This window comes from Ictidomys tridecemlineatus, chromosome 1, assembly GCF_052094955.1.
Source record: "Ictidomys tridecemlineatus isolate mIctTri1 chromosome 1, mIctTri1.hap1, whole genome shotgun sequence".
Classification (NCBI taxonomy): domain Eukaryota; kingdom Metazoa; phylum Chordata; class Mammalia; order Rodentia; family Sciuridae; genus Ictidomys; species Ictidomys tridecemlineatus.
In genome coordinates this window covers 39,349,976-39,374,271 of record NC_135477.1, presented here as the reverse complement: position 1 = coordinate 39,374,271, position 24,296 = coordinate 39,349,976, and the positions used below count along the sequence as shown (strand labels likewise).

The 24,296-nt window shown below is 49.4% G+C and overlaps 1 protein-coding gene across 1 annotated transcript; it reads left to right on the top strand.

Annotated features, from left to right (window-relative positions):
• The first annotated feature begins 885 nt into the window (after positions 1–885).
• Cdhr1 (cadherin related family member 1) lies at positions 886–23,653 on the top strand. Its single transcript, XM_005340083.4, has 17 exons — positions 886–1,174; positions 1,803–1,898; positions 2,870–3,015; positions 4,508–4,558; positions 5,671–5,760; positions 7,078–7,164; positions 8,415–8,531; positions 9,617–9,760; positions 11,465–11,543; positions 13,162–13,262; positions 15,368–15,571; positions 16,440–16,592; positions 18,219–18,383; positions 18,825–18,892; positions 19,481–19,709; positions 20,360–20,617; positions 21,403–23,653. Exons 1-17 carry the CDS (start codon positions 1,120–1,122, stop codon positions 21,931–21,933), a joined length of 2,574 nt encoding a protein of 857 aa, XP_005340140.2. The 5' UTR covers positions 886–1,119; the 3' UTR covers positions 21,934–23,653.
• Positions 23,654–24,296: the final 643 nt, after the last annotated feature.

Here is a 24,296-nt window from a genome sequence, read left to right as displayed (position 1 = left end):
GGAAGTTCCTGCCCTTACCTGCTTCAGGTAAGGTATCAATCAGCCAGGTATCAATCAGTCAGGGTGCCAAAGCAGTGCCTTGCTTTGCCTAAATATCCTGCAGGTCTGGGGAGCTCCCCCTACCTGGGCAGTTCACACTTGAGTTGGCCAGCTATATGCCAGTCTACCTCAAGATGGGGTTTGAAATTGCCTGCAAACTATTTGCCTTTCCTCGGCCAGCTTGAAGAGTGAGTCAGCTGCTCCTCTGTGGTCACCAGACTGTGCTCTAGGGATGAGAGTGAGTCTGCTGCCCACAACACACAACACATGTGATGAGACCCTCTGGGAGAGCTGGCCTCACCTGGAGGGCAGGGCAGGCATTCCTGGGATCCCAGAAAGGAGGCCCTGATAACCCTTCACCACCTGTTCCCCATGTTTTGGTCTCACCTTCAAAGCCTTTAGGAATGTGGTTCCTGGGACCTATTTAGATTGCTAAGTCAATGCCTCCCCAAACCTCTCCATCTCTTTCTCCTCTCGCTTCTCCTCCAGATATCCCTTTAGACCAAGTCTGGGCTTTTTCCCTGCCCATTGTTTTGTCTTCAAGAATGCTCAAGAAGTCCTGAATTCCCTGAAACTCACAGAAGAAGTTCATGAAAAAGGAAAACCGGGGTGGAGCCCTAGCCCTACCAGGACTTGAGGACCCAAGGAAGCCCCAATTTTCCAACAGCCTTTTCAGGGCAACCAGGGGAAAGACACTCCTTTCCCTCCATAATGCCCTGTCTCTGCACTTCGAGGCTCCTGAGCCCCAGGCTTGAGCAAAGGGGGCGTGGTGGAGGGAGGATAGTCCTGTCAGCCCTCCTGCCGGCACCTAGGAGCAGGTCCCTCAGCTCCGTTCCCATTAATTGGTCTCATAAGGCGGCGGGCAGGAGTGCTCTAGCTGCACAGATCCGAGCCCTGTCATCCGCTTAGCGCCCTCGCACCACCCGGCACTTCTCCCGCCCCGCGCCCCCTCCCGCCGCTACCGCCGCAGCCGCAGCCACCCCCATTGTCGTCTCTGCTCTCCTCGCGGATCCAGGGCATGCTTGATGCTCCTGCTCCCGGCCTCGGCGGCGGTGAAGCTCACTACCCACCCGCGGAGACATGAGGCGCAGGCCGCGGGCCGTCCTGGCGCTGGGGCTACTGCCCTTCTGCCTGGGTGAGTGGCTGCTGGGCCCCTCCGGCCGCCGTGGGTGACAGGGAGAATGGGGGATGGTGCGACTTGGGTGGACTCAGAAACATCGTCCACTTCCAGAGTGAGACTCAGGCTGCGGGACGGGGGCGGGAGAAGTCCTTCCAGCTGTCTGGCCTGGCCAGATCGTGGGCGCTCCTGGGGCCCTTCTCCAGAGGGGTGGACCCAGAGCCCCGCGGTGTGGGGGCTAGATCCTTGCTGCTCTCCTTTCCTCGGACGCAAGGTGGGAGATTGACTAACTACTTTGATGGCTTGGAGGGGCAAGGGAAGGTATCCTGCCTCGCAGTATGACCTTGTCGGGGCACTGCCCCTCTCTGAGCAAGAGTTTTCAGTCCTCCCTTTGATGGGATTGGGCGCCACCTCGCTCCTAAACGCCCGGATAACGTGGTGTCTTGGAGACGCTGGAGCGCAGTCGGAGCCCATTGGAGTTGCGGGGGTACGGGTGCACTGTCCGGCGCGCCCAGCTGGGTCCCTCCGTGCGCAGAAGTTGGAGAGACAGAGCGCTCTTCTTCGCACTAGTGGGGTCTGACCAATGACCATGCTGGTGCGAAGCTCTCCCGGGGTGTCTGGGGGATCTTTCCTTTCTTCTTTCTAGTCCAGGCCAACTTTGCCCCCCATTTCTTTGACAACGGAGTGGGCAGCACCAATGGAAACATGGCCCTATTCAGCCTCCCAGAGGACACCCCTGTGGGTAAGTAGCCCTAGCTTCAGCCCACCCCCACCCCCACCCCAGGTCTCCCATAGAGTACGTTGCATTCCCCTGGATGCAGAGACGCAACCGTGACTCTGAGCCTACAGGGTGCCTAGCTCAAGGCTGCGCATGCCCCTGGGGGATTCCTTGTTTGTCCTCCAAGTTCCCCAGGGCAATGTCTGGAAAAGAGGTCACCGCTGCCATGGCGACCTAAGCCGGGACAGTCCAGGAGACAGGGGGGCGGGGGGGGGGCGGAGGCTGAAGACAGGGTAGGCCCCTGGGGGCAGTCAGTGGTCTGCAACTTGGCGATAAGGCACTGCTCCTTAGGGGCTTTGTGACCTTGAACATATATATTTACTTCCCTGAGCTTCAGCTCTCTAGACTTTAAAAAGAGTCACCAAGTTCCAACCAGCTGAAATATAAAGAGATAGCGAGGAATAAGAAGAAAGGGTCGCAGCCCCTCTTCCTTACTCTATCAGCGTTGGTATTCCTAAAGAAAAGGAGGAGCAAGTTAAGCAGTACCTACCTTCAGAAATCCCTGAAGTCTTCCAAGTGACTTCCTGCCTTCAGTACTGCTCCCTTGTCTCCTTGCTTCCCCCCCCCCCAGGGATAACCCTCCCCCTCCTCCCAAGTCTTGGCTCCAGAGAGAGAAGTCATTTTAGACAGAGGGAAATAGTCACTAGAGTCAACTAGGCACAGCAGACCTGAACCTCCTCCATAATCTGTCTTATAGATTATAGTCAGCAAAGTGGCTGATAATAACATCGGACAGTTGTGAAGAATAAAGATAAAAAGTGGGAAGAAGCCAGGAGGGGTGAGGCCAGTCAGGAGCTCCCAGTTCAGGGCAGCACCCTAGGTGCTGAATTGAACATTCACTCTATAAACGTTTGTATCCTTGGTTCTGAGCAACTGCCATTTTCAGGATAAATTGGGTCCCAGGTTCTAGGTTTCCCTCACTGTGCTCTTTCCAGGTACCCATGTGTACACGCTGAATGGGACAGACCCAGAGGGAGACCGGGTCTCCTATCACATCAGCTTTGACCCCAGCACCAGAAGCGTCTTTTCTGTTGACCCCAATTTTGGAAACATCACTCTGGTTGAAGAGCTGGACAGAGAGGTATGGGGATGTGTGGGAAGCCCTTTAGGGCTGCTGCCTGCTAGAACATGCCAGTATGTGTCAGATCCTCTCTGCAGAGCAGGGGACCAAGGGGGTTGAGGGTGGTGATGCTGAGGCTGCCCAAGAACAGCAGCTCTGCCTCTGGGCTGCTTTCCATTACAGAGGAGACTTTGATCTCAAGGAGGGGGGGGGGGTCCTTTCAAAAGCAACTGCCAGCCCTGCTAATCTTTTGAGCAATTAAAAAGACATATTTGGCTGGGTGTGGTGGCACACACCTGTACTCCCAGCACCTCAGGAGGCTGAGGCAGGAGGGTTTCAATTTCAAAGCCAGCCTCAGCAACTTTTCAAAATAAAAAATAAAAAGCTCTGGGGATGTGGCTCAATGGTTAAGCACCCCTGAGTTTAATCCCTGATACCAAAAAAAAAAAAAAAAGAAAAGAAAAGAAAGAAAGAAAGAAAGAAAAAGAAAGGTGAAATGTTTGTACTTTGAGGTTTCTGAAAGAAATTTCCTGCAGTGGTCTTTCCTGCAGTGGTCTTTGAAGCCAGTCCTTAGACAGATCCTATAAGCCATAGGGAAGCTCAGCAGATCAGGACTGGAGAGAGTGGGTTGAGAGAATGTCTGAGTTTGGAAAACCTCCTTCCTTCTGCATACATCTGAAACTACCAATGACAGGGCAGGGGATTCCTTTCTCTTTAAAGACCCAACACCAGGCAAGGTGCAGTGGCACACACCTGTAATGCCAGTGATTCAGAACAGAAGCATTATAAATTCAAAGCCAGCTTTTTTTTTTTTTTTTTTTAAGGGCTGGAGATGTAGCTCAGTGATAGAGTGCCCCTTGGTTCAATCCCCGGGACCATAAATAAATAAATAAATAAATAACCCCACAGCAGGCTGGTCAGCCTAGTTGGCCACATAACTAGACCTCAGCTGTGGGGCTGCTGCCAGTTCTGCTTCAATGACAGAATCCACTAGCCTCAGGCAGGATAGAGAAAGGGAAAAAAGGACTCAGTGACGACTGTGGAAACAGCACTCCTGGCATCCACAGGGATCTGGCGACCTTATAGAGGTTCACACAATGTCCTGGGGAGCTCTTGAGATAACATGGGCATAGACCACTGCAGATCTCTGGGATATGGAGAGGTGCAGAGAGATAAGGGAGAGGTAAAGGAAAAGAAAAGAAAGGATGTCCTCTTCTTCCAGCTGAGCTGAGTTGGCCTCTCCTCCTACTCGAGCAGGAGAGCATTTCCTGTTGGGGCCCCATCAGTTGCTCTGGGTCTATGAGAACCCCTGATACATTAATCCCCCAAATCTCAAGCCTGGCAAGAGGCAGCTTTCAGCCACACTGGGTGCACTGCCACCACCAGGCCCTGCTCCAGGGCTTCCTCAACATGCCCAGGCCTCCTCTGATGGTCCAAGAAAAGCTCCGCTAGCCCCAGCATCCCCAAGGCATGTCAGGTTCCCAGACACTCACTCAGTTCCTGTGCTTCACAGAGGGAGGATGAGATTGAAGTCATCATCAGCATTTCTGACGGCCTGAACCTGGTGAGTGCGCTCCCCAGCTGCCCTAGCAACATGTAGCCTTTGGGCCTGAGAAGGGCATGGTTCCTCCCCTAGCCCACTTGAGGGTTCCTGTAAATCCAATCCAGGCTCCAACAAGACCTGCCCAAACTGCCCAGAGCAGAGAGCTGAAGAGAGGTGTGAAAGAAAGAAGCAAGGTGGAGAGAACTGAAAGCAAGTTCTCTCCACTGACCTTCTATGGGTCTAATCCACATTCCATAGCAACTCCTCAACCCTGCGCCCCTATCTGCTCCACTTGCTGGAGCTGAACTAAACACTGACCACCCAGGAGTTCTTCTCATCTGCCTCACACCCACTGGCTCCCCCAGCCACCCCAATCCACACCCAAAGTGCCACCAGAGACATGGCTGTAAAATGTAGATCTGAACACCCTTCCCCCAACCTTTGCTTTGTAACTCTAAAAGCAAGTGCCAACAGCTGGCTCCCACCACCCTCAGGATGAAATCCAAGCTTCACTCAGACATGCGGGACCTCCCGTCAGGCACCATCTGCCTTGCTCAGCTTCTCTCTCTCATCCATGACTTAGCATCTCCTCTATTCTCTGAACTCACTATGTCAGTCCTCTTTGCCCTTGCACACATGGCCCCTTCTTCCCAGCCCACCACCCAATTCTACCTCTTTCCTCTGGTCAATCTGCTACAGGGATTAATATTCACTCCTCTGAGAAACCTCCCTACTATCCACCACCACATCCCCAGCTAGCTGCGGCTTCCCAGGGCCTCTAGATGCAGTACACACAGTCCGAAGGGATGCATTTACACAGGCCATGGTGCACCTGGTGCCCTTGAGGGGTTCCATGCAGGGGAGAATATGCTGGTCTTTACCGCATATCCAAGCCACCATGGCCACTGCAAAATAATGTGCCTCAGACTGTCTGCTGTCTCCAGGATGGAACACAGTGCTTGGCATTAATAAGATTTGTTGCATGAATAAATAAAAGAAGAAAGGAAGGGAGAGAAGGAGAGAGAAAGAAGAGATGGGTAGGAACATATACCTAGGGGTATTAGAGGCCACCATCCTTTTAGCCCCCAGAAAGTCTCACTGCCCTGACTCCTGATCACTCTGCCCTTTCTCAGGTGACAGAAAAAGTCGTGATCCTAGTGACAGATGCCAATGACGAGGCACCCAGGTTCATCCAAGAGCCTTATGTCGTCCTGGTTCCTGAGGTAAGAGGAGCCACTGGACGGGGAAGACACCCCTCCTCAGGCCCACAGCCTTCCCACTGGAGCTGCTGTATGCTGTGGCCCAGGGAACCAGGGCCTGGAGTGCAGAGCACCTGTCCTTCCCTTCACTTGCTGCCCTCTAGAGAGCCCTCTGTGTCCTCCCCTACCTCTGCCTCCCTGCCCTCCCACATTAGGTTTTATTCCAAAAGAGTGTCTACTTATCATTATAATTAGTGCATGTTAATTGTAGAAATGTGTAACTTCTAGAAAAGTAGGAGGGAATAGTTTTGAAAATCACGCTCAACCCCTCCAACCTGAGAACTTGTTACATTTTGGTGTATATTCTTTTAATTTTTGTGTGATGATAGGGTTTTTTTTTCATTTTTTGTTGGACATAATTGTGAATATAGTAAACAAATGCTATCAATATCTTATTTTGCACTTTATTTATGCCCTAGAAATTTTCCTCATTAATTGAAAAGTTATCATTTTGAAAGCTTCCACCAAGTGAACAATCCGTCTTCATTACCTCATTTCTTTATGCTTGGATATTAAAAATTTATATTTTTGATATTATAAGAAATATCAACCTCTGAGCATACAGGATTTCTTTTCTTTAATTAAGATTATTTCCTTAAAGGGCTGTGGGTATATCTCAGTGTTAGAGTGCTTGCCTAGCATGCTCAAGGCTCTGGGTTCCATTCCCAGCCATAGAAAGAGAGAAGGCAGGAAGGAAGGGAGAGAGGAAGGAGGGAGGAGGAGATAAAAGTTATTTTCTTAAGATAGAACCCCAAGATTTGAAGTTACTGGGTCAAAAGCATAAATACCTGTATCCAAGGTGCTTTTCCAGGTCACCTGTTCACTTCCTGCCCTACAACATACAGAAGAGTTTGTCTCCCTGACCCTTGTCAACACCAAAAATTCTCAAAGTTTAAAATCAAAGTCAGCAAGATAAACCCATTTCATTCTTGTTCTAAAGTCTGTGTGTGGGGTCCCTGGTGATCCTAAGTATGTCCATGTTTGTGAACCGTGTCCTCATTTGCAGATTGCAGTTTCATATTTAAACCCCTCATCTACTTGGGATCTTGGTCCTTTCTTCTGCTTTCTCATTGGGCACCCCAATCCCTTGCCATGTCTTTCTCTCTCCCATTCCTCCTCATCTTTCCTGCATTCAGTTCAACATGTCTCCTCTATCTCTGTCCTTCCCCCATTGGAAGCTTGCATACTTCATTGCCACCTCTTCAGCCCCTCAGTCCCCTGATCTCACCACTTCCCTATGCCTCTGGCCCCTGACCCTTCCCTATGGCTGTGGCTCCTCAGGACACACCTGCTGGAAGCAGCATCTTCAAGGTTCATGCAGTGGACAAGGATGCTGGCTCTGGAGGGAGTGTCACCTACTTCCTGCAGGTAAGGTGGGATGCATAGGATGCACCCAGGGTTCTGGGGTGGAGGGGACACTTGGACATCCTCCTTTCAATCATCAGGAACCTTAGATCAGTGCCCTCTACTATTCCCAAAGAGCATCCACAGGTCTGGGACAGCCAGGTCAGGACCTGAGAGGGATAGCAGGCTTCTTCCTGACTTCCCCATCGTAACTGCCTCTGAGTTGGCCTGTTCCAACTCACTCCTATGGAGATCCTGTGACCCTTAGCCCTCAACTCCCCCAGAATCTTCCCCAGGATAAGCCTCAGACACTCTGTACTCACACAGGGTAGGAGAAACCTATCTGGGACTACAATGGTCCATAGAAAAAAGGGCAGAGGGAACAACTCTCAGAATAAGAGCTACTATGCCCTGACCCCCACCCTTGTCCATCGGTGCTGCCCTGACAAAGGCAGGGACCCCTCCCCTGTAACCCCCACCCCTATCTGTTCTCCTAAAAGTCAACTACCTCTCTGACCTGGCTGTTGTTTCCATGCCATTTCCTCTTCTCTGCATCTGGTCACCCACCCTGACAATTTTCAGTGTACAGCTTGGTACAGGTTCTGAAGAAACACACCTTCGACTCCACAGGTATCGGAGAGATCCCCCACTTACCACTATGTACTTTCAACACGTTACCTGAATTTTCTAGCTCAGTTCCCTCACCTGTAAAATGGGAAAGATAAAAACATATCTTCACTGAACAACTGTGAGGATTAAATGTGCACAAAACTCCAATCACGGCACCTGGCACTTAATACCTCACCCTGTGGCCTCCTGAGCACCCCCACCAGAGGTGAGTGCTCCTGCTGGCCTCCTCCAGAGGGATCATCATTCCTTGCTGCTCCCAGCAGGAGCTGCCCTGGATAGGCACAGCCCTTACACGTGGTTTGAAGGTCCCCAAGGCTCCCCCCTTCACCATGACCTTGAAGCTCCAATGCCCTCTCAGTCAGTTCAAAGGCTGAACCCCATGTTTTCCAGCTGAGCAGAGAGAAAAGCTAAGGCCCTGCTTGAAGAGAACATTCTAGTTTTGACAAAAATGGTGGGAGAGAAAAGTCCTAAGCACAGTCTATGAGGGTATCCTGGGGGCCAAGAGGGCTGGGCGCCCTCAAGTTGGAACCTCAGCCCCCAAACCAGAGTTCCTTGGACAAGGGCCCATGAGAACCCTTCAGAGTGAACATTCCTGGGCAGCCTGGGGTTCTTCCTCAGGTCCAGTGCCTCCCTGATTCTTACAGAACCTGCACTCCACCACATTTGCCCTGGATCGCCACAGCGGAGTACTGCGCCTGCAGGCCAGAGCCACTCTGGACTATGAGAAGTCCCAGACGCATCTTGTCACTGTGATTGCCAAGGTAACAGAGAGTGAGAAACAGAGGAGCATCTAGTCTGTCCTGAACTGTCCTGGAACACAGTGAGGTTGTGCAGCAGGAGGGCAGTTTGCAGAGCAGGAGGCATAACGGGAATTAAGGAGGGAGGAGAGGCAGCTACTTAAAATCTTTTGTCAGGACTTATTCTCTGGGGAGCCTGGTGCCTATGGCATGGAGAGGCCATATGCCCTTCCAGGGGAGAGGATATGACCCTTCAAGACTGATGGCCAGGATCAGCTAGGTAGGACCAAGTGATCCCCTCACACCCTCCACAACCTGGCCTCTGGGACCTTCCATCTGTCTGGCCAGGCTTGCTCACCCCACTCCTCCTCTTCATGTGAGCAGTTACTCTCTCTGAGCCTCTGTTTCCTCACCTGCCTGCCCCAGAAGTTTAACTAAGTTCTTCACATTTCCGAAGTGCATGGTGTGGGAGCCAGGAATCAGCAGGGCTCAACCAAGCCTCTTCCCCCTGAGAGCAAAAGCTATCCCTCTAGGCCTAGAAGTTTCTTTTGCAAGAAGCCCTTTACAGGTCACATATTGGCTAGAGGTCATCCCACTACAGCCTCCGTCAGGAATTCCAAGTAGGGCCCACCTACTGGTTCCTCTGTGGGGGCTCAACTCACTGCACACTTCTGTTAGGCTTGCTGAGGATAAGGAAACAACTCCCATGTGCCCCGATGGCACCCATGTGCCCCTAAGGCTGGACCTTTCATCGCTACTCAGGTGTTCCAGGCTTGGTTTGGGGCTGGGAATGAGAATTTAGCCCTGACCTCCTCCTCCTCTGGCACTTGCTCACATGAGGTCCTGGAAAAAGAACCACTCCTGTATCCAGAGGACCCTAGTACACACCAGACCCTGGTTGAAAACCTTCGTGCATCATCTCACTGAATCTCCCCAACATCCTTGTGAGAGGAGAAGTAACTGCATTGACACAGGAGCAAACAGAAGCTCAGAGAGGGCAGATGGCCTCGCAGCCAGTAGATGGCAGGTGCCAGACTCCTATAGAGTCTATGCCACTCCTGAGCCCAGCTTGTCTTCATTCTCCTTCTGTGGTCCTGCTTTTTCCCCAGGATGGCGGGGGCAAGCTTCGAGGGGCCGACATCGTGTTTTCAACCACCACCACTGTCACAGTCAATGTGGAGGACGTTCAGGACATGCCTCCTGTCTTCGTGGGCACACCCTACTATGGCTACGTGTATGAAGACACCCTGCCGGTGAGTGGCTCTGCCCCTCAGCCAGTGTCCCCTCCAGATGTTTCCTTCCCTGTCCCCTTGTGATTTCTTGGGGCCCCATGCTGAGGATGGCTGGACTCACCCTGCGCCCTGGGAACACCCCCTTCATACAGAGGCTGGCTCTGGACTAGGCTCAGCCCATGAACCAGGAGGAGGAAGCCCATACCAGTGTGGAGCATGCTTCTGGGCACTGAGGCTATGCCAGGCGGTCCTACATTCATGCAAGTTTACTCCATCCTGGCTGCAAACGTCAGCCCCTGGAAAGGTCAGAGAGAGAGGATGGCGAGTGGCCAACAGTCTTGTTTGAGGTGGGGCCTTTCTTATACCTTTGGAGGGTGAGGTTTCCTTTGAGCCTCCACAGCCCCAAGCGTATAGCCTAGGGACCCTCCAACCAGCATTTCTTCCATCATCTGCTGTGTGAATCACAGTGACCCTTGTGAGGCATCCAACCCAGGTCCAGCTGGAAAGCCAATCTCTACCTCCTTCGCACGTAGTGAAATCTCTGCCCCTGGTGCTTCGGCAATTGTTCTTGTGTTCTGGTCTGTGGGTGAATCCCCAGTGGTCAGTTTCTCCAGGCTGGCTTGTGAGACTCAGCCTCCCTGCCACACCAGGAACCTTACTATCCTTTGAGTACCCCACTCCATCTTACTACATCACTTGATGCCCCTCCTCCTCAGTTCAGCTCCGGCACTGCCGCACATTTGGTGTAAGATGTGGGCATCTCCTCTATGCTCCCACAGCATGCACGGCACACCCCACCTTGAGCTCATCCATTCTTGGAATACATCCATGTATTTAAGTGCCTCCCAGCTGTACAATGGGCTCCCTGCAGGCAGAGCAGTCCAGAGCCAGACCTCATTTGGCCACAGTGGATGCAATTATTTTGCCTTCTCAACTTTCACTTTCCCCTTTCCCTGATTGTTCCCAACTCCATGAAACAAACTGAGAACACAGAGCTGGAGACAAGCACAGAGAATGGGAGGGAGAAATACTGGCTGCCCTTTGTGCAGGCTGCAAGATGGGTTGGGAGAGCCCCAGACCCACATGCTGAAGAGCTAAGGGCAGAGAGAGGTGTTGAGGGTCAAGACTTGGGGTTGGCTATGGAGGGAAGGCAGCAGCTGAACCCAGTTCAGATGTAGCCCTGAGTAGCCAGGCAAGAGGGTAGGTCCCAAGTAAGGTACTTAGAAAGGGGCAAGGTCAAACTGGACTTTTTCCTCTCAGTAACCCATCTCCAGGGGCCATAGGATAAAGTAAAAAGTGTGACATGTTGCATCTAAGGTGATCTTGGGATCCACCCCTCTCATCTCTCCCTCATGCACCTCTAGAGTAGAGTGAGGGCAAAAGATGGAGGGGGCAGCAGGGTGAGGCCAGAGAGTGGGGGACAGCAGAGTGAGGCTGAGTGTGGCCTAGGGGACTGGAGTCAGTCTGGAGGCCTGAGGGTCTCTGGGCAGCCCATGCTATAACCTTGTGGGCCAGGAAGAAGGGAGGCTCAGGCTGTCCCTCCATCCCTGGGAGGTCAGTGAAGCCCCCTGCAGAGTAGGGCACGTCACAGTTCAGGGCTACCCAGAGGCCTGGTTCTTTGCCTGTGTGGGGATGGCACTTCCCTTCTGTGATGGGGCAGTTTCTGGGGAGGGGGAAGCCCCCAGTATCACCATTAGCCTCAAGCAACTGCTTCTGTTCCCCCAGGGCTCAGAGGTGCTGACAGTGGTGGCCATGGATGGAGATCGGGGCAAACCCAATCACATTGTCTACAGCCTCGTGAACGGTGAGTCTAGTCTAGCTTTGGAGCTACAGCTCTGACTCTTTTGGTGACCACAGAAAACTTCCTCTACCTCTCTGGGTTCTGGTTCCCTACCTATTGAGGTCTGAGGGTCTCTAGGCAGCCCATGCTATAACCTTGTGGGCCAGGACAAAATGTGTTAGAGAAGGCCATCTGGGCCCTTCAGGAGGTGACAAATGTGCTGCAGTCTAGCAACAGCAGGAACAGTAGTGGGGTCCTGAGAGCCACACAGTCCCCACGGATTCTCATTCCCTTCACCCTGAACACACCTTTGAGAATGGCGATAAGTGGCAACTTTTCTTTTGTGTGCGTGTGTGGGGGGGGAGGTGCTGGGGTTCGGAACCCAGGGGCACTTTACCATTGAGTCACATCCCCAGACCTTTTCATTTTTAATTTAATCTTATTTTGTTTTTGTTTTGTTCTGTTCTGTTTTTTGAGACAGGTTCTCACTAAGTTGCTTAGAGTCTCGCTAAATTGCTGAGGTTGGCTTCAAACTTGTAATCCTCCTGCCTCAGGGTCACTGGGATTATAGGCATGTGCCACTGCACCTGGAGAGTGGCAACATTTCTTATACTCTTGGAATTTCTGTACTTTTTTTCTCATTCTTTTAAATATTTGATTAGAGCATATAGTTGAATTGAATAAATAAGCACAGTGATGATATGGTGTGACCCTAGTACTAGCCCTACATATGGATGAGGAAACGGAGGCTCAGAGCAGCTAAACTGGCACCCAAGTCCCTGCCTCTGGATTTAAACCCAGGTCTTTTAACTCTGCAGTGTGCTCTTTCCACACCTGGGCAGAAGCTGAACAGGCTGCAGTGTTCCTGAGGTGTCTCTGCAGCCCACAGGAGGCCAGGTCATCACACCTGGAGTCTGATTCCAGATGTGCACATGTCTTTACACTCTCACCCAGAGACTACCACCTCCCACACCCTGTCCTAGGACACATCTGATACACACTTGCCTTCCAGCACCTCACACATGCATGAACATGTCCACCATCCCAGACAGGTTCCTTTCCCCAGGCGCACAGACATTGGGCACCTTCCTGCCACTCACCACTGCAGCCTTTTCCCAGTCACAGGGCATGGCCCAGCCTCTGTTCTTGCTTCTCCCTCTGCGGCTCCCCACCATCTCCTTGTTCTTTCCTCTTTCTCTCTCCACACCCTCAGTTTCTTCCCCTCTTTCCTTCTCTCTCCTCTTCCTTACCTCCCTCTGTCTTTATCTCCTTTTTGTTCCCTTGCTCTGTCACACTCTCTCTCTCTCTCTCTCTCTCTCTCTCTCTCTCTCTCTCTCTCACACACACACACACACACACACACACACACACACAGTATCATGCATAGGAGAAGGAATACAGTATGGAACCTGAGAGCCAGACAGAAGTGAGTTCAAGCCCCGGTCTGCACTTGCTGTGTAAGCTTAGATAAGTTAACTTGGCCCCTATGAGACTCAGTTTCCTCTTTGGCAAGACACAGACGATCACAGTTTTGCAGTCTACAAGGAAACCTCCAATTAGCTAATGCTTGAGAAGCGAGTGGCATGACTCCCCTACACCCCCCTGTGGCCCTGTGCTGAACTGCAGGGGACTTCTCTGACAGGTAGTGATGGAGACTTTGAAATTAATGAGACATCTGGAGCCATTTCGGTCATGCAGAGCCCTGCCCAGCTCCGGAAGGAAGTGTATGAGCTGCATGTACAGGTAACCCCCTCTAGCTTTGCCAGTCCTGCCCACTCTCCAGCCCTGGAGGGCTACCAAGGCAATGAGACCCAAGCCCTCCTTGATCCCTGGGGCTCAGTCTGGGGAGGGAGCTAGATGTTGCTACCTTGGGCACCTACACCAGGTTTTAGCTCGTGTGTGTGTGTGTGTGTGTGTGTGTGTGTGTGTGCACGCATGCACACACAGCAGGAATTATGAAAAAATAGGAAGAAATAGGACTGAAGCAGCAATGCCTCCAGCACCAGTAAGACCCAGCAGGTGGAGACTGATGGAGGAAACCATGGTGGGTGAGGGTAAGTGAAAATATTACAAGCCACAAAATCCCTGGAAGCCCAGGCTGGGGACAATAACACATGATATGGTAAGGAATCAACAAGGAGTCAATTGAGACTGGAGCAGAGTTCACAGGAAGCATGCAGAAGAAGGAAAGTAGGAATCCCAGGTTGGGAACCAGAGCATCAGGGGCCTGAATGTGAGGAATGGGTTTTCTCTAAAGCAGGGCATGTGACTTGTGCAGCCACACAGACACTGTGTTTAGGAGGGTCCCACACTAAACTTAATTCTCTGCTGTTTACTATCTTCAAAGTTCCAATAACCTATGATGTTTTATTGGATCTTCCCAAGAACATGAAGAGCCACTGAAAGGTTTTGATAGTCTCATGTTGGAAAGCTCACTGTGGCTACTTGGTAACCAGTTGAATTACAAAATTTGGAGTGTGGGATCCTCTCTTAGGATGGGAATTCAGAGTGTGTGTCTGTGTATGAAAGGGGTAAGCCCAGGACTCTGGATCCTGGCTCCAGTGCTAGCCAAGCATTTGAGAACTCAATTAGGATCTGAAGAGAACTGAACAGGACACAGAAACACCATTCAAGGTGTCAGCAGAAGAGGACCCGTAGAGGTAAAGGGAGGTGAGATGGCAGAAAGGGACAAATTGCAAAATACAAAGTGGTCAGATGAAACCTGGATGCTACTACCATCAGGAGCATGGGAGAGGCTATAAGTTAATTAGGAAGGAAATGTTGAGTCTGGGTGCTTGGACCTGGCATGCAGGTTTGGAACTCAGAGAAGAGAGTGTCCATATTCACTGTGAAAGGCACAGGAAGGAATGGGAGCACCCAAAATGGCTGTGGGAAGAGAGGAGCAGTTGGCTAAGTCCACATCCCAGGAGCATCAAGGGAGGCACAGGTGAAGGAAACCCAGGAGGGCTCAGAGAGGTTGAGGAGAACTTGCCAAGAGCAGAATCACATTTTCCAAGGGAATGGAGCCCTTGGGAAGGTGCAAAGGTGATAGCGTGGAGTGCAGCACGGAAGGCAGTGTGAAGTATCTAAATGTGGGACAGGTGAGAAACGAGTGGGAGTAGGAAATGGAAACAGCAGGCACAGGCGTCTGAGAAGGGAGAGGGTTAGGAGAGCAGCCAGGCTGTGAAGGAGTCATTTTAGGAGAGTGTCCTTGTAGAACGAGAGCATCCTGATAGAAAAGGGAAAGGAGGCCCTGGAAGATATTTGCTCAGATATTTGCCACATTATTAATGAGATACTATGGACCCTCAGCCCTGGTTCTTCAGCCTTTATTAGTTATCCAATGCTTCATGACAAATTGCCCCAAACCCAGAGGCATAAAACAACATACATCCATACTCTCGGTTGGTGTAGGTCAGGGGTCCAGGTTCTGTTTGACTAGGTTCTGGGTTACAAGGTCACTTTCATGGCTATAGTCAGATTGTCAACCAAGACTGGGGTCTCATCTGGAGGCTGGAATGTAGAAGGATTGTCTTCCTAGCTCACATGGTTATTGACACTACTTAGCTCCTTGATGACTCTTAGCTAGGGGTCACCCATTGTCTCATGGGCCTCTCTCCAACATAGCTGCCTCCTTCATCAAAGCCATCAGGGGAGATTCTGCTAGTAAGAGAAGTTACAATCTCATGTAATCTAACCATGAAGTGATAGCCCATCATCTTTGCCGTATGCTGTCAGAAACAAATTGCTCGGTCAGACTACACTTAAAGAAAGGGGATTATACAGGACCATTGGGGCCAACAAGAGTCCATGTGCTACAAAGCCATAGCCACCTCTCCCCACCCCAGGTGACAGAGATCAGCTCTGCAGGAAGCCCAGCTGCCCAGGCCATCGTCCCTGTCACCATCAGGATTGTGGACCTCAACAACCATCCACCAACATTCTATGGAGAGAGTGGGCCTCAGAACAAGTTTGAGCTGTCCATGTATGAACATCCGCCCCAGGGGGAGATCCTGCGGGGCCTCAAGATCACCGTCAATGACTCTGACCAGGTGCGTGGTCTTGCCCTCAAAACTAACTGGCTCTGTGTCAACTGTCACTGCCTATGTAGCAGGGACCAGGCAGATCACAAAGTGAATGAAACCAAAGGTTATAATCAAGAGGGAGCAGGGGGACAATGCCAATCAAAGATTATCTTCTCAGCATAAAGGAATTCAGAATCAATTAAAAATGAAAAGCCACAAAGGAAAAAGAAAATTATGTCATTTGCAAGAAAATGGATGGAACTGTAGAACATCATGTTAAGTGAAATAATCCAGGCTCAGAATATCAAGTGTCAAATGTTTTCTCTCATATGTAGATGCTAGAGAGAAAAGGGGTGGGTGGAGAGAGATCTCATAAAAATAGAAGGGAGATCTGTAGAAGAGAGGATGTGGATCAGGGGGAGGGAGGAGGAAAGGGCAAGGAGAGGGCAAAGGAGAGGACACTAAGGAATGAATTTGATCAAATTATGTTGAGATAAAACAAAAAAAAATATGCTGTGCACATGTACAACTATGCCGCAGTGGATCCCATTATTATATATAGTTATAATGTACCAATAATTATTTTTTTAAAAAGCAAAAGCCAGTCAAACAAAACTCCCTGCATCTGACCCTCCAAACAGGTGTTTGCAAATATGTCCTTCCACCCCCCCATGCCCAGCACAGAAACTGGGTCTTATGTGTTTGTACCTTGCTTAATCCTTATACCCTGCTAAATCTTTCTGATCCTTGATCAATGCACCTTTAGAAAGAAAGATGACTCATCTTTCAGGGATAAGGGCATTTCCGTATGCTGAGGGCACTTAGCACCTGAATATGATGTGTTTCTGTTCTCATTTATCTTCCCTGTTTCCTCTTTCCACGCTCCATTGCCCAGGGAGCCAATGCCAAATTCAACCTGCGGCTGGTGGGACCCAGAGGCCTCTTCCGAGTGGTCCCACAGACTGTCCTAAATGAAGCCCAAGTCACCATTATTGTGGAGAATTCAGATGCCATTGACTTTGAAAGCTCTCAGGTGTTAACCTTTAAGGTAGGTGATGTTTTGCACTGTCTTGAATGGGGAGTGTGATGGGGCACTCACCCCATTATTGATTTATCCCTGAGGGGACTCCTATCACCCCTGTCCTTCCTGGTCCTACTCTTTTTCTCCCCGGCCCTCTGCTCCTCCTGCTGACATGGGGAGAAGGTGTTAGATCTGGTTGGGGAGAAAAGTGGTGCACAGACAGCCTCCTATAGACTTCTCACGGCCTCAGCTTCACTGAGCTCCCAGCTCCTAAACCACAACTAGGCTCAGGAATGCAAGGGGTAGAGAGTCAGAGAAAACTACCACCAAGATTTGGCCTGTTAGTAGAAAGAGAGAAACCATTTGATTATCAAGATGTTTTCTCATGTGTCTTTGACATCTGTCATTTATTCTGATAACCTGAATATATAATGGAATATGTAATGGAATAAAAGACTTCTAGAAATTACCATAACCATACCATATTAGCTGAAGAGGGAAAAATACTTTTTTAATGTCACTTAAAATTAAGTAAAATTATAAATGTATACAAATAATCAATATTACATATTAACTTATTATATGTTAGTAAAAATCAACAATAAATACTACATTGATATTATTTAAGTCATCATTACACTTATACACACATACACACCTATAGCCCAACATCATGTTTAAAAATGAAATACTAAAAGAATTCTATGAACTCTGGAACAAAACATGAATGCCTGCCATCACCACTATTATAAATAATAGCATGATTTTTGGAATAACATTGTTCCCGAATAAAGAAAAGCAATAAGAGTCATAAATATTAGAAAGAAGAAGCAAAAATTCATATTATTTGTAAGGGATATAATTGTTTCTTTAGAAAATTTAAGAGAAATGGTTTAAAAACCATTAGAAACATAGCAAGATTGCTGACAAGTTCGATTACAAGTTGATACCCCCAATCAAATAGAGAGAGAATATATAAAGGAATAAAAGACTTCTAGAAATTACCATAACAAGAAACGTGTAGTATTTAAATGATGAAAAATGCAAAAATTTCATAAAGGGATATAAAGAAGGCAAGATATGTAAAGATGTACCTTGTTTTAAAAATGCAAGTTCTCGAGGGCTGGGGATGTGGCTCAAGTGGTAGTGCACTCGCCGGGTTTGCGTGCGGCCCAGGTTCGATCCTCAGCACCACATACAAACAAAGATGTTGTGTCCGCCAAAAACTAATAAATAAATAAATATTAAAATTCTCAAAAACAAATGCAAGTTATCCCTAGGTTGATATAGAATTCACTATCTCCCCAACTAACTCTGACTTAGAATTTCCTTTGGAGAGGAGGTAAGAAAACTTATCCTGGTTTTTATTTGGAGAAATAAAGAATACTCAGAAAATTTGGAACTAGAAAGGAATATATATGCAGATCAGTAGAACAAAAAACTGGCTCAAATATAAACAGGAGCTGTCTATGAGGGAGGAATGAGGAGAGATCTTACAGATGGTGGCAGGAATAACCTCTTGAAAGTGGAGAATAAGAACAGAGACAAGGCAAGTGGGTGCTGGACCAGTTCTGGGGAGCAGGTGGTGGGAGGGCCCTGGGCAGGTGACTGTCCATCCAGACAAGGCCTCAGTTTTTCCTCCTCCTCCTCCAGCTCCTGGCCATTGAAGTGAATACTCCAGAGAAGTTCAGTTCCACGGCAGATATTGTGATCCAGCTCCTGGACACCAATGATAATGTCCCCAAGTTCACTTCTCACTACTATGTTGCCAGGATCCCTGAGAATGCCCCAGGGGGCTCCAACGTGGTGGTTGTCACAGTAAGTTGGGGACTGGCCCCAGGACTTGGGGTGGGGTAAGGGGCCTTGTAAGTGAGACAAATTCAGGTTCCAGTTTAAATCACAAAGCCCACAGTCATTAGCTGTGACTTTGAGCTGCTTGCCCTCTCTAGCCTCTGTTCCTTCACTGGTCTGTGTTGAGGACATATGCACAGGCCATGGGACCCATCCGGTTCCCTTCCTCATGTATAAAGGAGGAATAAATGACTTGAAGATCTGAACCTTTTGGTTCCTCCAACACTTGAGACCTCCCTGGAAGAAAACTAGAGCCCTCAGGCAGTCTCCCGCCTCCCGGTGAGTTCCTCTTCAGCTGAGCAAACTCCAGGCCCTCTTGCATTGCCATTGAAAGCCACCCTTGCTTAGGGAGCTGTCAACACGTCCTGACCTCAGGACAGGTGCCACTGGGAGTTTTCTCTCTTCCAGGCTGTGGATCCAGACACAGGACCCTGGGGCAAAGTCAAATACTCCATCTATGGAACTGGGGCGGACCTGTAAGTAGATCCAGAACCCATACATAGCCTCAGGCAAGGGATTTATTTGGTGTTGGGAGGAGATATTTTTGCTGATGGCAGGAAGAACCTGGAAGCCATGGGAGCCTGGGTTGCCGGGCGGTGAACCTTCCAGAGTGTGCAAGGAGGGTGGTGATGAATAGTGGGAAATAGTACAGAGCCCAAGTCAGAGATTTCTGGTGTCTTAATAAGCAAGGTGCTTAGGAGAAAAGAAGGTCATGGTCACTGCTAGAGCTAAGGCAGGAGGCTTTCTGAGCTAGGCAAGCAGTACTGGGCTTGGGGAGGGAGCAGGGCATAGGAGGAGAGCTATAATTGGGGGTTGTTAAGCTCCTCCTCTCCCATTAGACTGGAAGGATGGAATCTGAGCAGGCAGGATTTCTGGGAGAAGCTTCATAATGCCTCACTGCTGCTTCCTGGAGGCAGCTCATCTGCTTATCATTGCATGCATGGATGTGTGTGCATATGTGTGTATGTGCACATGTTTGCATGAGTGGTGCATGTGCCCCAAGCACATATGTACACACATCCATGCATGTGCATACCTATGCCTATTCTTTCTGTGCCTGCCAGGTTCCTGATACACCCATCCACTGGGCTTATCTACACTCAGCCCTGGGCCAGCCTGGATGCTGAAGCCACTGCTAGATACAACTTTTATGTGAAAGCTGAGGACATGGAGGGCAGGTACAGCCTGGCTGAAGTATTCATCACTCTACTGGACGTCAATGACCACTATCCCCAATTTGGAAAAAGCATCCAGGAGAAGACGATGGTCCTGGGGTCCCCAGTGAAAATTGAGGTGAGTTTTGAGGCAGCTGAGCTCCCCTAAAAGCCTGGTTCTAGCAGCTGAGAGAGACACTGGAATATAACAATTTAGTTTAAAATAAAAGGTAATGGATTCCTACTAGGGGCAATGGACTTTAAGGTGTTTTATGTAACCTCATTTCCACCTTATTCCAGAAAAATCTTCTGAGAAAGAAGACATTTCAAATGGAAAACAGGAAGCTCTAATGGGTTAAGTGTTTGTCTTCCCTGAGTTCACATAGCTGGTCTGCCTGCCTTCAGAGCAGTGCTATGTCTACTGGGCTTCACTGTCTTCCCAATAGCGAAAAAGTATGAGCTCTGAAACCCAATAGAATTGACCTTGGATCCCAATTCCCCTCCTTCCATTTCTACCTTTGGACAAGTCACTTAGTATCCAAGCTTTCAGTTTTTCATCTATAGTATAGATTCACCAATACCTACTTCTTAGACTTGTTCTGGCAATGGAACCATACAGGACCTAGCATAGCCCCTCACTCACGGCAGTGCATACCTTCTATTTTTTTCCCAGCTTAATCCATCTCAATTAAAATCAACCATTTCCAAGCTCAATATTCATGCTGGTTTATCCAGCATATAAAGGTATCTTCCCCAGGCCCGGCTCTATCCGTCCCTCTCTGTGCACAGGCCATAGATCAGGATGCAGAGGAACCCAACAACCTGGTGGACTATTCCATCACCCACGCAGAGCCAGCCAATGTGTTTGAAATTGACGCACACACAGGAGAGATCAGGCTCAAGAATTCCATCCGCTCCCTCGATGCTCTGCACAACATCACACCTGGAGGGGACTGCACATGGTCTTTACAAGTGCAGGCCAAGGACCGAGGCTCCCCATCCTTCAGCACCACAGCCTTACTCAAGATTGACATCACAGACACTGAGGTGGGTACAAAGCACGGTAAGGAAAAGGTAGCAGAAGTCTAGCCCAGGCCTCTCTGACACAAAGGCAGAGGGAGAGGGATCATCTCCTGGCTTCCTCCAAAAGATGCTCACTGCTATCAAAGGCTCCCTAGGCCATCAAACCAATAGCCTTGGGAATCGGACTGAAATTCTAGTCTTTCAATACCTATAAACAGTGTGACTTCAGGCTTTCCTAGGATTCTGTTACCTTTCCCTATAAAATGGAAATAATGATGCCTCTTCACATGAGTGTTGAAGAGTAAAAGTGAAATAATTATGTGTAGTTATCTGGCAGAGAATCGTCGCTTTGGGGATTTTTGATACATTTATGTTAGTGAATTCCTCTGTAATCACAGACAAACAATATCTTATGCTTCAAGGACAGTGTCCAGCAAAACAGATGTTTTGAATCTAAAAGAGGTTGTTGGCATCATGTTCTGCCTGAGTGATTGTCCTAGAGAATGATTTGCACTATGTTCTCTCTCCCTATGTACTTTTTCTGTAAAGAAGCCCATATCACTTATTAGATTCTCAAATTCTCTTAAAATACATCAGGCTTGGCCTGGGAGTGTAACTCAGTGGTAGAGTTCTTGCTTAGCAAGCATAAGGCCCTGGGTTGTATCCCCAGCATGGGGCCGTTGCAGGGGGGGGTTGGGGGTGGGTGGGTGCTGATTCATCCCATCAGGCTTAAGGAAGTGCATGCCCCCACTCTGTCCTCCAGGGACCAGTGGGAACAGTTCAACTCAGGCAACGGCTTTCTCTTCCAGACGCTGTCCCGAAGCCCCATGGCTGCCTTCTTGATACAAACCAAGGACAACCCCATGAAGGCCGTGGGTGTACTGGCCGGTATCATGGCCATTGTTGTGGCCATAACCGTACTCATCTCCACTGCCACTTTCTGGCGTAACAAGAAGTCCAACAAGGTCCAGCCCGTGCGACGTGTATTCCGCAGGCGTTTCAGACCTGCACCCCGCACTGCCCGCACTGAGTGGCTCAAGTTCAGGAAGGACAAGTCTGCCACCAAGTTCATGCTAAAAGAGGATCCTACCAATGAGAACTGCAATAACAGCACAGGAAGCCCATTGCCCCCCACCGCTCCGGCTCTCCCTCCACCCCCCAGAATGGTGCCCAACACAGTCACCTGCTGTACGGTGCCTACAGTCTCTGGATCCCTCACCCCAGAGAGATCCCAACAGTCACCTCAGTCTGAGGCCTTGGGAAGTCCCACCCAGTTGACTCTGGTCTCTGAGCTCAAGCAAAAGTTTGAGAAGAAAAATACAAACAAGGCTTACTTCTAGAGAATACCCTGTGGCTCCTTCTTCCCTTCCTACCCAACATAGCCACCCTGCTGATCTCAATGTGCTCCCCTTCCTCCGTTTCTGAAGATCACCCCTGTTTTGTACCCCATACACAAGTCTCTGGATAGGGCCTTGGGCAAGCAATTTCTCAGGATGCATTTAGCAAATATGTCCCTGTGCCCCCAATCCTTGACATAGCCATGATGCTCCCCATTCTTCAGAGGCCAGGAACTGACAAGGAGCTAGCTCTATGCATCTTCTATTCTCAGTTGCTTGGGTCCTGCTGGAATCTCATCATAGGGCCTTGGCTCTATGTGATTAAGCCAACAAGAATCTGGATCCTGAAGCCCATAGCTAAGAGCTGGAGCAGGAAAAGGAGATCTAGTCCTGGCTGAGGCTGGAGGTCAGCAAACTTTACATTCCACAGGAGAGGAAATGCAGGCAAACAGGGGGAGAAGAGACACTGAAAACTCATCCTGGCTGCAGGGCTCTGCCTGAAGCCACTGAAACACTGAAGCATGGCATCCGGGTGAGATTGTAGACCACTGTTGTGCTCATGTGGGACAAGGGACCTACAGGTATAAGGTGGTTTTACCAAGAGTGAAGGCAGAAATGCCTGTCCAGGACGGCCCTGGTCCTAGAAGCTGGAGCCACACTGGGAGCTCTAAAAGTACCCAAAAGAAGGTTGGGACTCCTCTCTGAGAAGCTGCCCACCAGTCCTCTTCCAAGAGACAGTGTAGGGTGGTTGGTAGATATCCGGGCTGAGATGGAAGGGATCTTCTGTTTTTATTCAACTTAGGGAAGCTGTTTTAACTCTCTGATTATCTTCTTCCTCATCAGTAAAATGAAGAACCTCAGCCCCAAAGTTGTGATGAAGCCTTCAACCAAGTGCAAAGTGGCACAAATACAAAGTTTTTTTTTTTTTATGCAAGCCAGTTCTCTGAGTACGGTTCTTCTAGAAAATATCAGAATCTTTCAGATACACTGGTAGTGTTGTGCTGGCTACCACTGGTCCCCAGAAGCCAGAACCAGATGACGGCTTTCTCTTTCTGTTCTCCCCTCACCGATTCCACTCTCAGGGAGCACCAGAGCTGGGCAGCAATGTCTAGTCCGAGCCTCCATTTTGCCAAGATAAGGGAAATGAGTTCCCAAGAAAGGCAAGATTTGTCTGATGTTGCACAGTGGGTTGGTAGCTGGGATCTTGTCTGAAAGCATTTTCCTGTAGTCTAGGCATACATTGTTAGTATGTGACAATGTTCCCAAGAGAGAAACCCTACAAACCTGCTGTGGTTAATCTACAGAGGTTCTTCCCTGCTTTAAGGAACGTGCCGTAAGAAAATCTAGATTTATACACAGGTAGAAAAAATAGAATTGTTCTTTACATTTTGCTCCACTTGCACACAAGCCCTCTAGAATATGTCGTGATTTTATGAGAAGAGATTTTATGCTTGTGTGATGTCTGAATCTGTGTTTTGAGGTATAACTCAGATGTGCCAGTGTACAGAGTTCTTGCCAGGGTGTCTTCAGTTCCTAACCCAAACAGTATTAATGAGGGGCAGGCTCTAGCATGGCAGGAGCCCAGACTGCACAGGTCTTTCCAGACTTTTCAGGAGAGGGCTGGGTGGGATCATGTCTGCTCATCGCAGGGAATACAGCATCCTTACAACATGCATGCGGTCAATCTCTTTTGTAAATGGTAAATAAAAGTCTAATAACTCTACGCAATCTGACCTCCTGCCCCTGCTTACATTTGTGTTCATGGACTTGTGGAGACCAGTCTTCCTGACTCACAGACAAGCTCAGCCTGCCTCCTAGCTCCTTCAGTGGGTATAGCCAACCTGACCCCCAACTGAGGGAGGCTTCAAATTTTTGTCCAAATTGCCTGCATGCACCTCAAATAGCAGCACCTTTGCAAACTTGTCTACCTGATCCCCTCATCCAGGACTTGGATTGGGCTTTTTCCCTAAGTAAGACACACTCAGGCAGGGTTGCTTGGGAAAGAAGGAGATCTGGGGCTAGAAGTAACTACCTCAGTGCAGTCCAGCAAGGGCAGGAATTGGGATGTTTGGCATGGGTGGGAAAGCTGGGAAAGCAGTTAATCTCTGGAATGATGGTTGCTAAGACCTCTGAACTGGGAGCTCAGGATAGCAGATGGGTTCTGGAAGGGAGTCGGGCTCCAAGACAAGCCCAGAAACTTGAACCAAAGCAGAGTCGATTTTGGAACTGGCCATGGAAGGAGAAAGGGCCAAGTAGCCAGCATGAGCCACATTGGGACAGAGAAGGAGGGGACAGCTTAACTGAAGAGACCAGTGAATATATTCAGCACTAAGGTAGACCCTGCCACTGAGGGTAAGGAACTGATT

What these genes read in the sequence shown, in the direction of transcription:
- Cdhr1 (XM_005340083.4), top strand. Translation starts at nt 1,120, where the DNA reads ATGAGGCGCAGGCCGCGGGCCGTCCTGGCGCTGGGGCTACTGCCCTTC. An exon ending in TGTATGAAGACACCCTGCCG is followed by an intron (nt 9,761 to 11,464) that starts GTGAGTGGCTCT and finishes CTGTTCCCCCAG; the next exon opens with GGCTCAGAGGTGCTGACAGT. An exon ending in TTGACATCACAGACACTGAG is followed by an intron (nt 20,618 to 21,402) that starts GTGGGTACAAAG and finishes TTTCTCTTCCAG; the next exon opens with ACGCTGTCCCGAAGCCCCAT.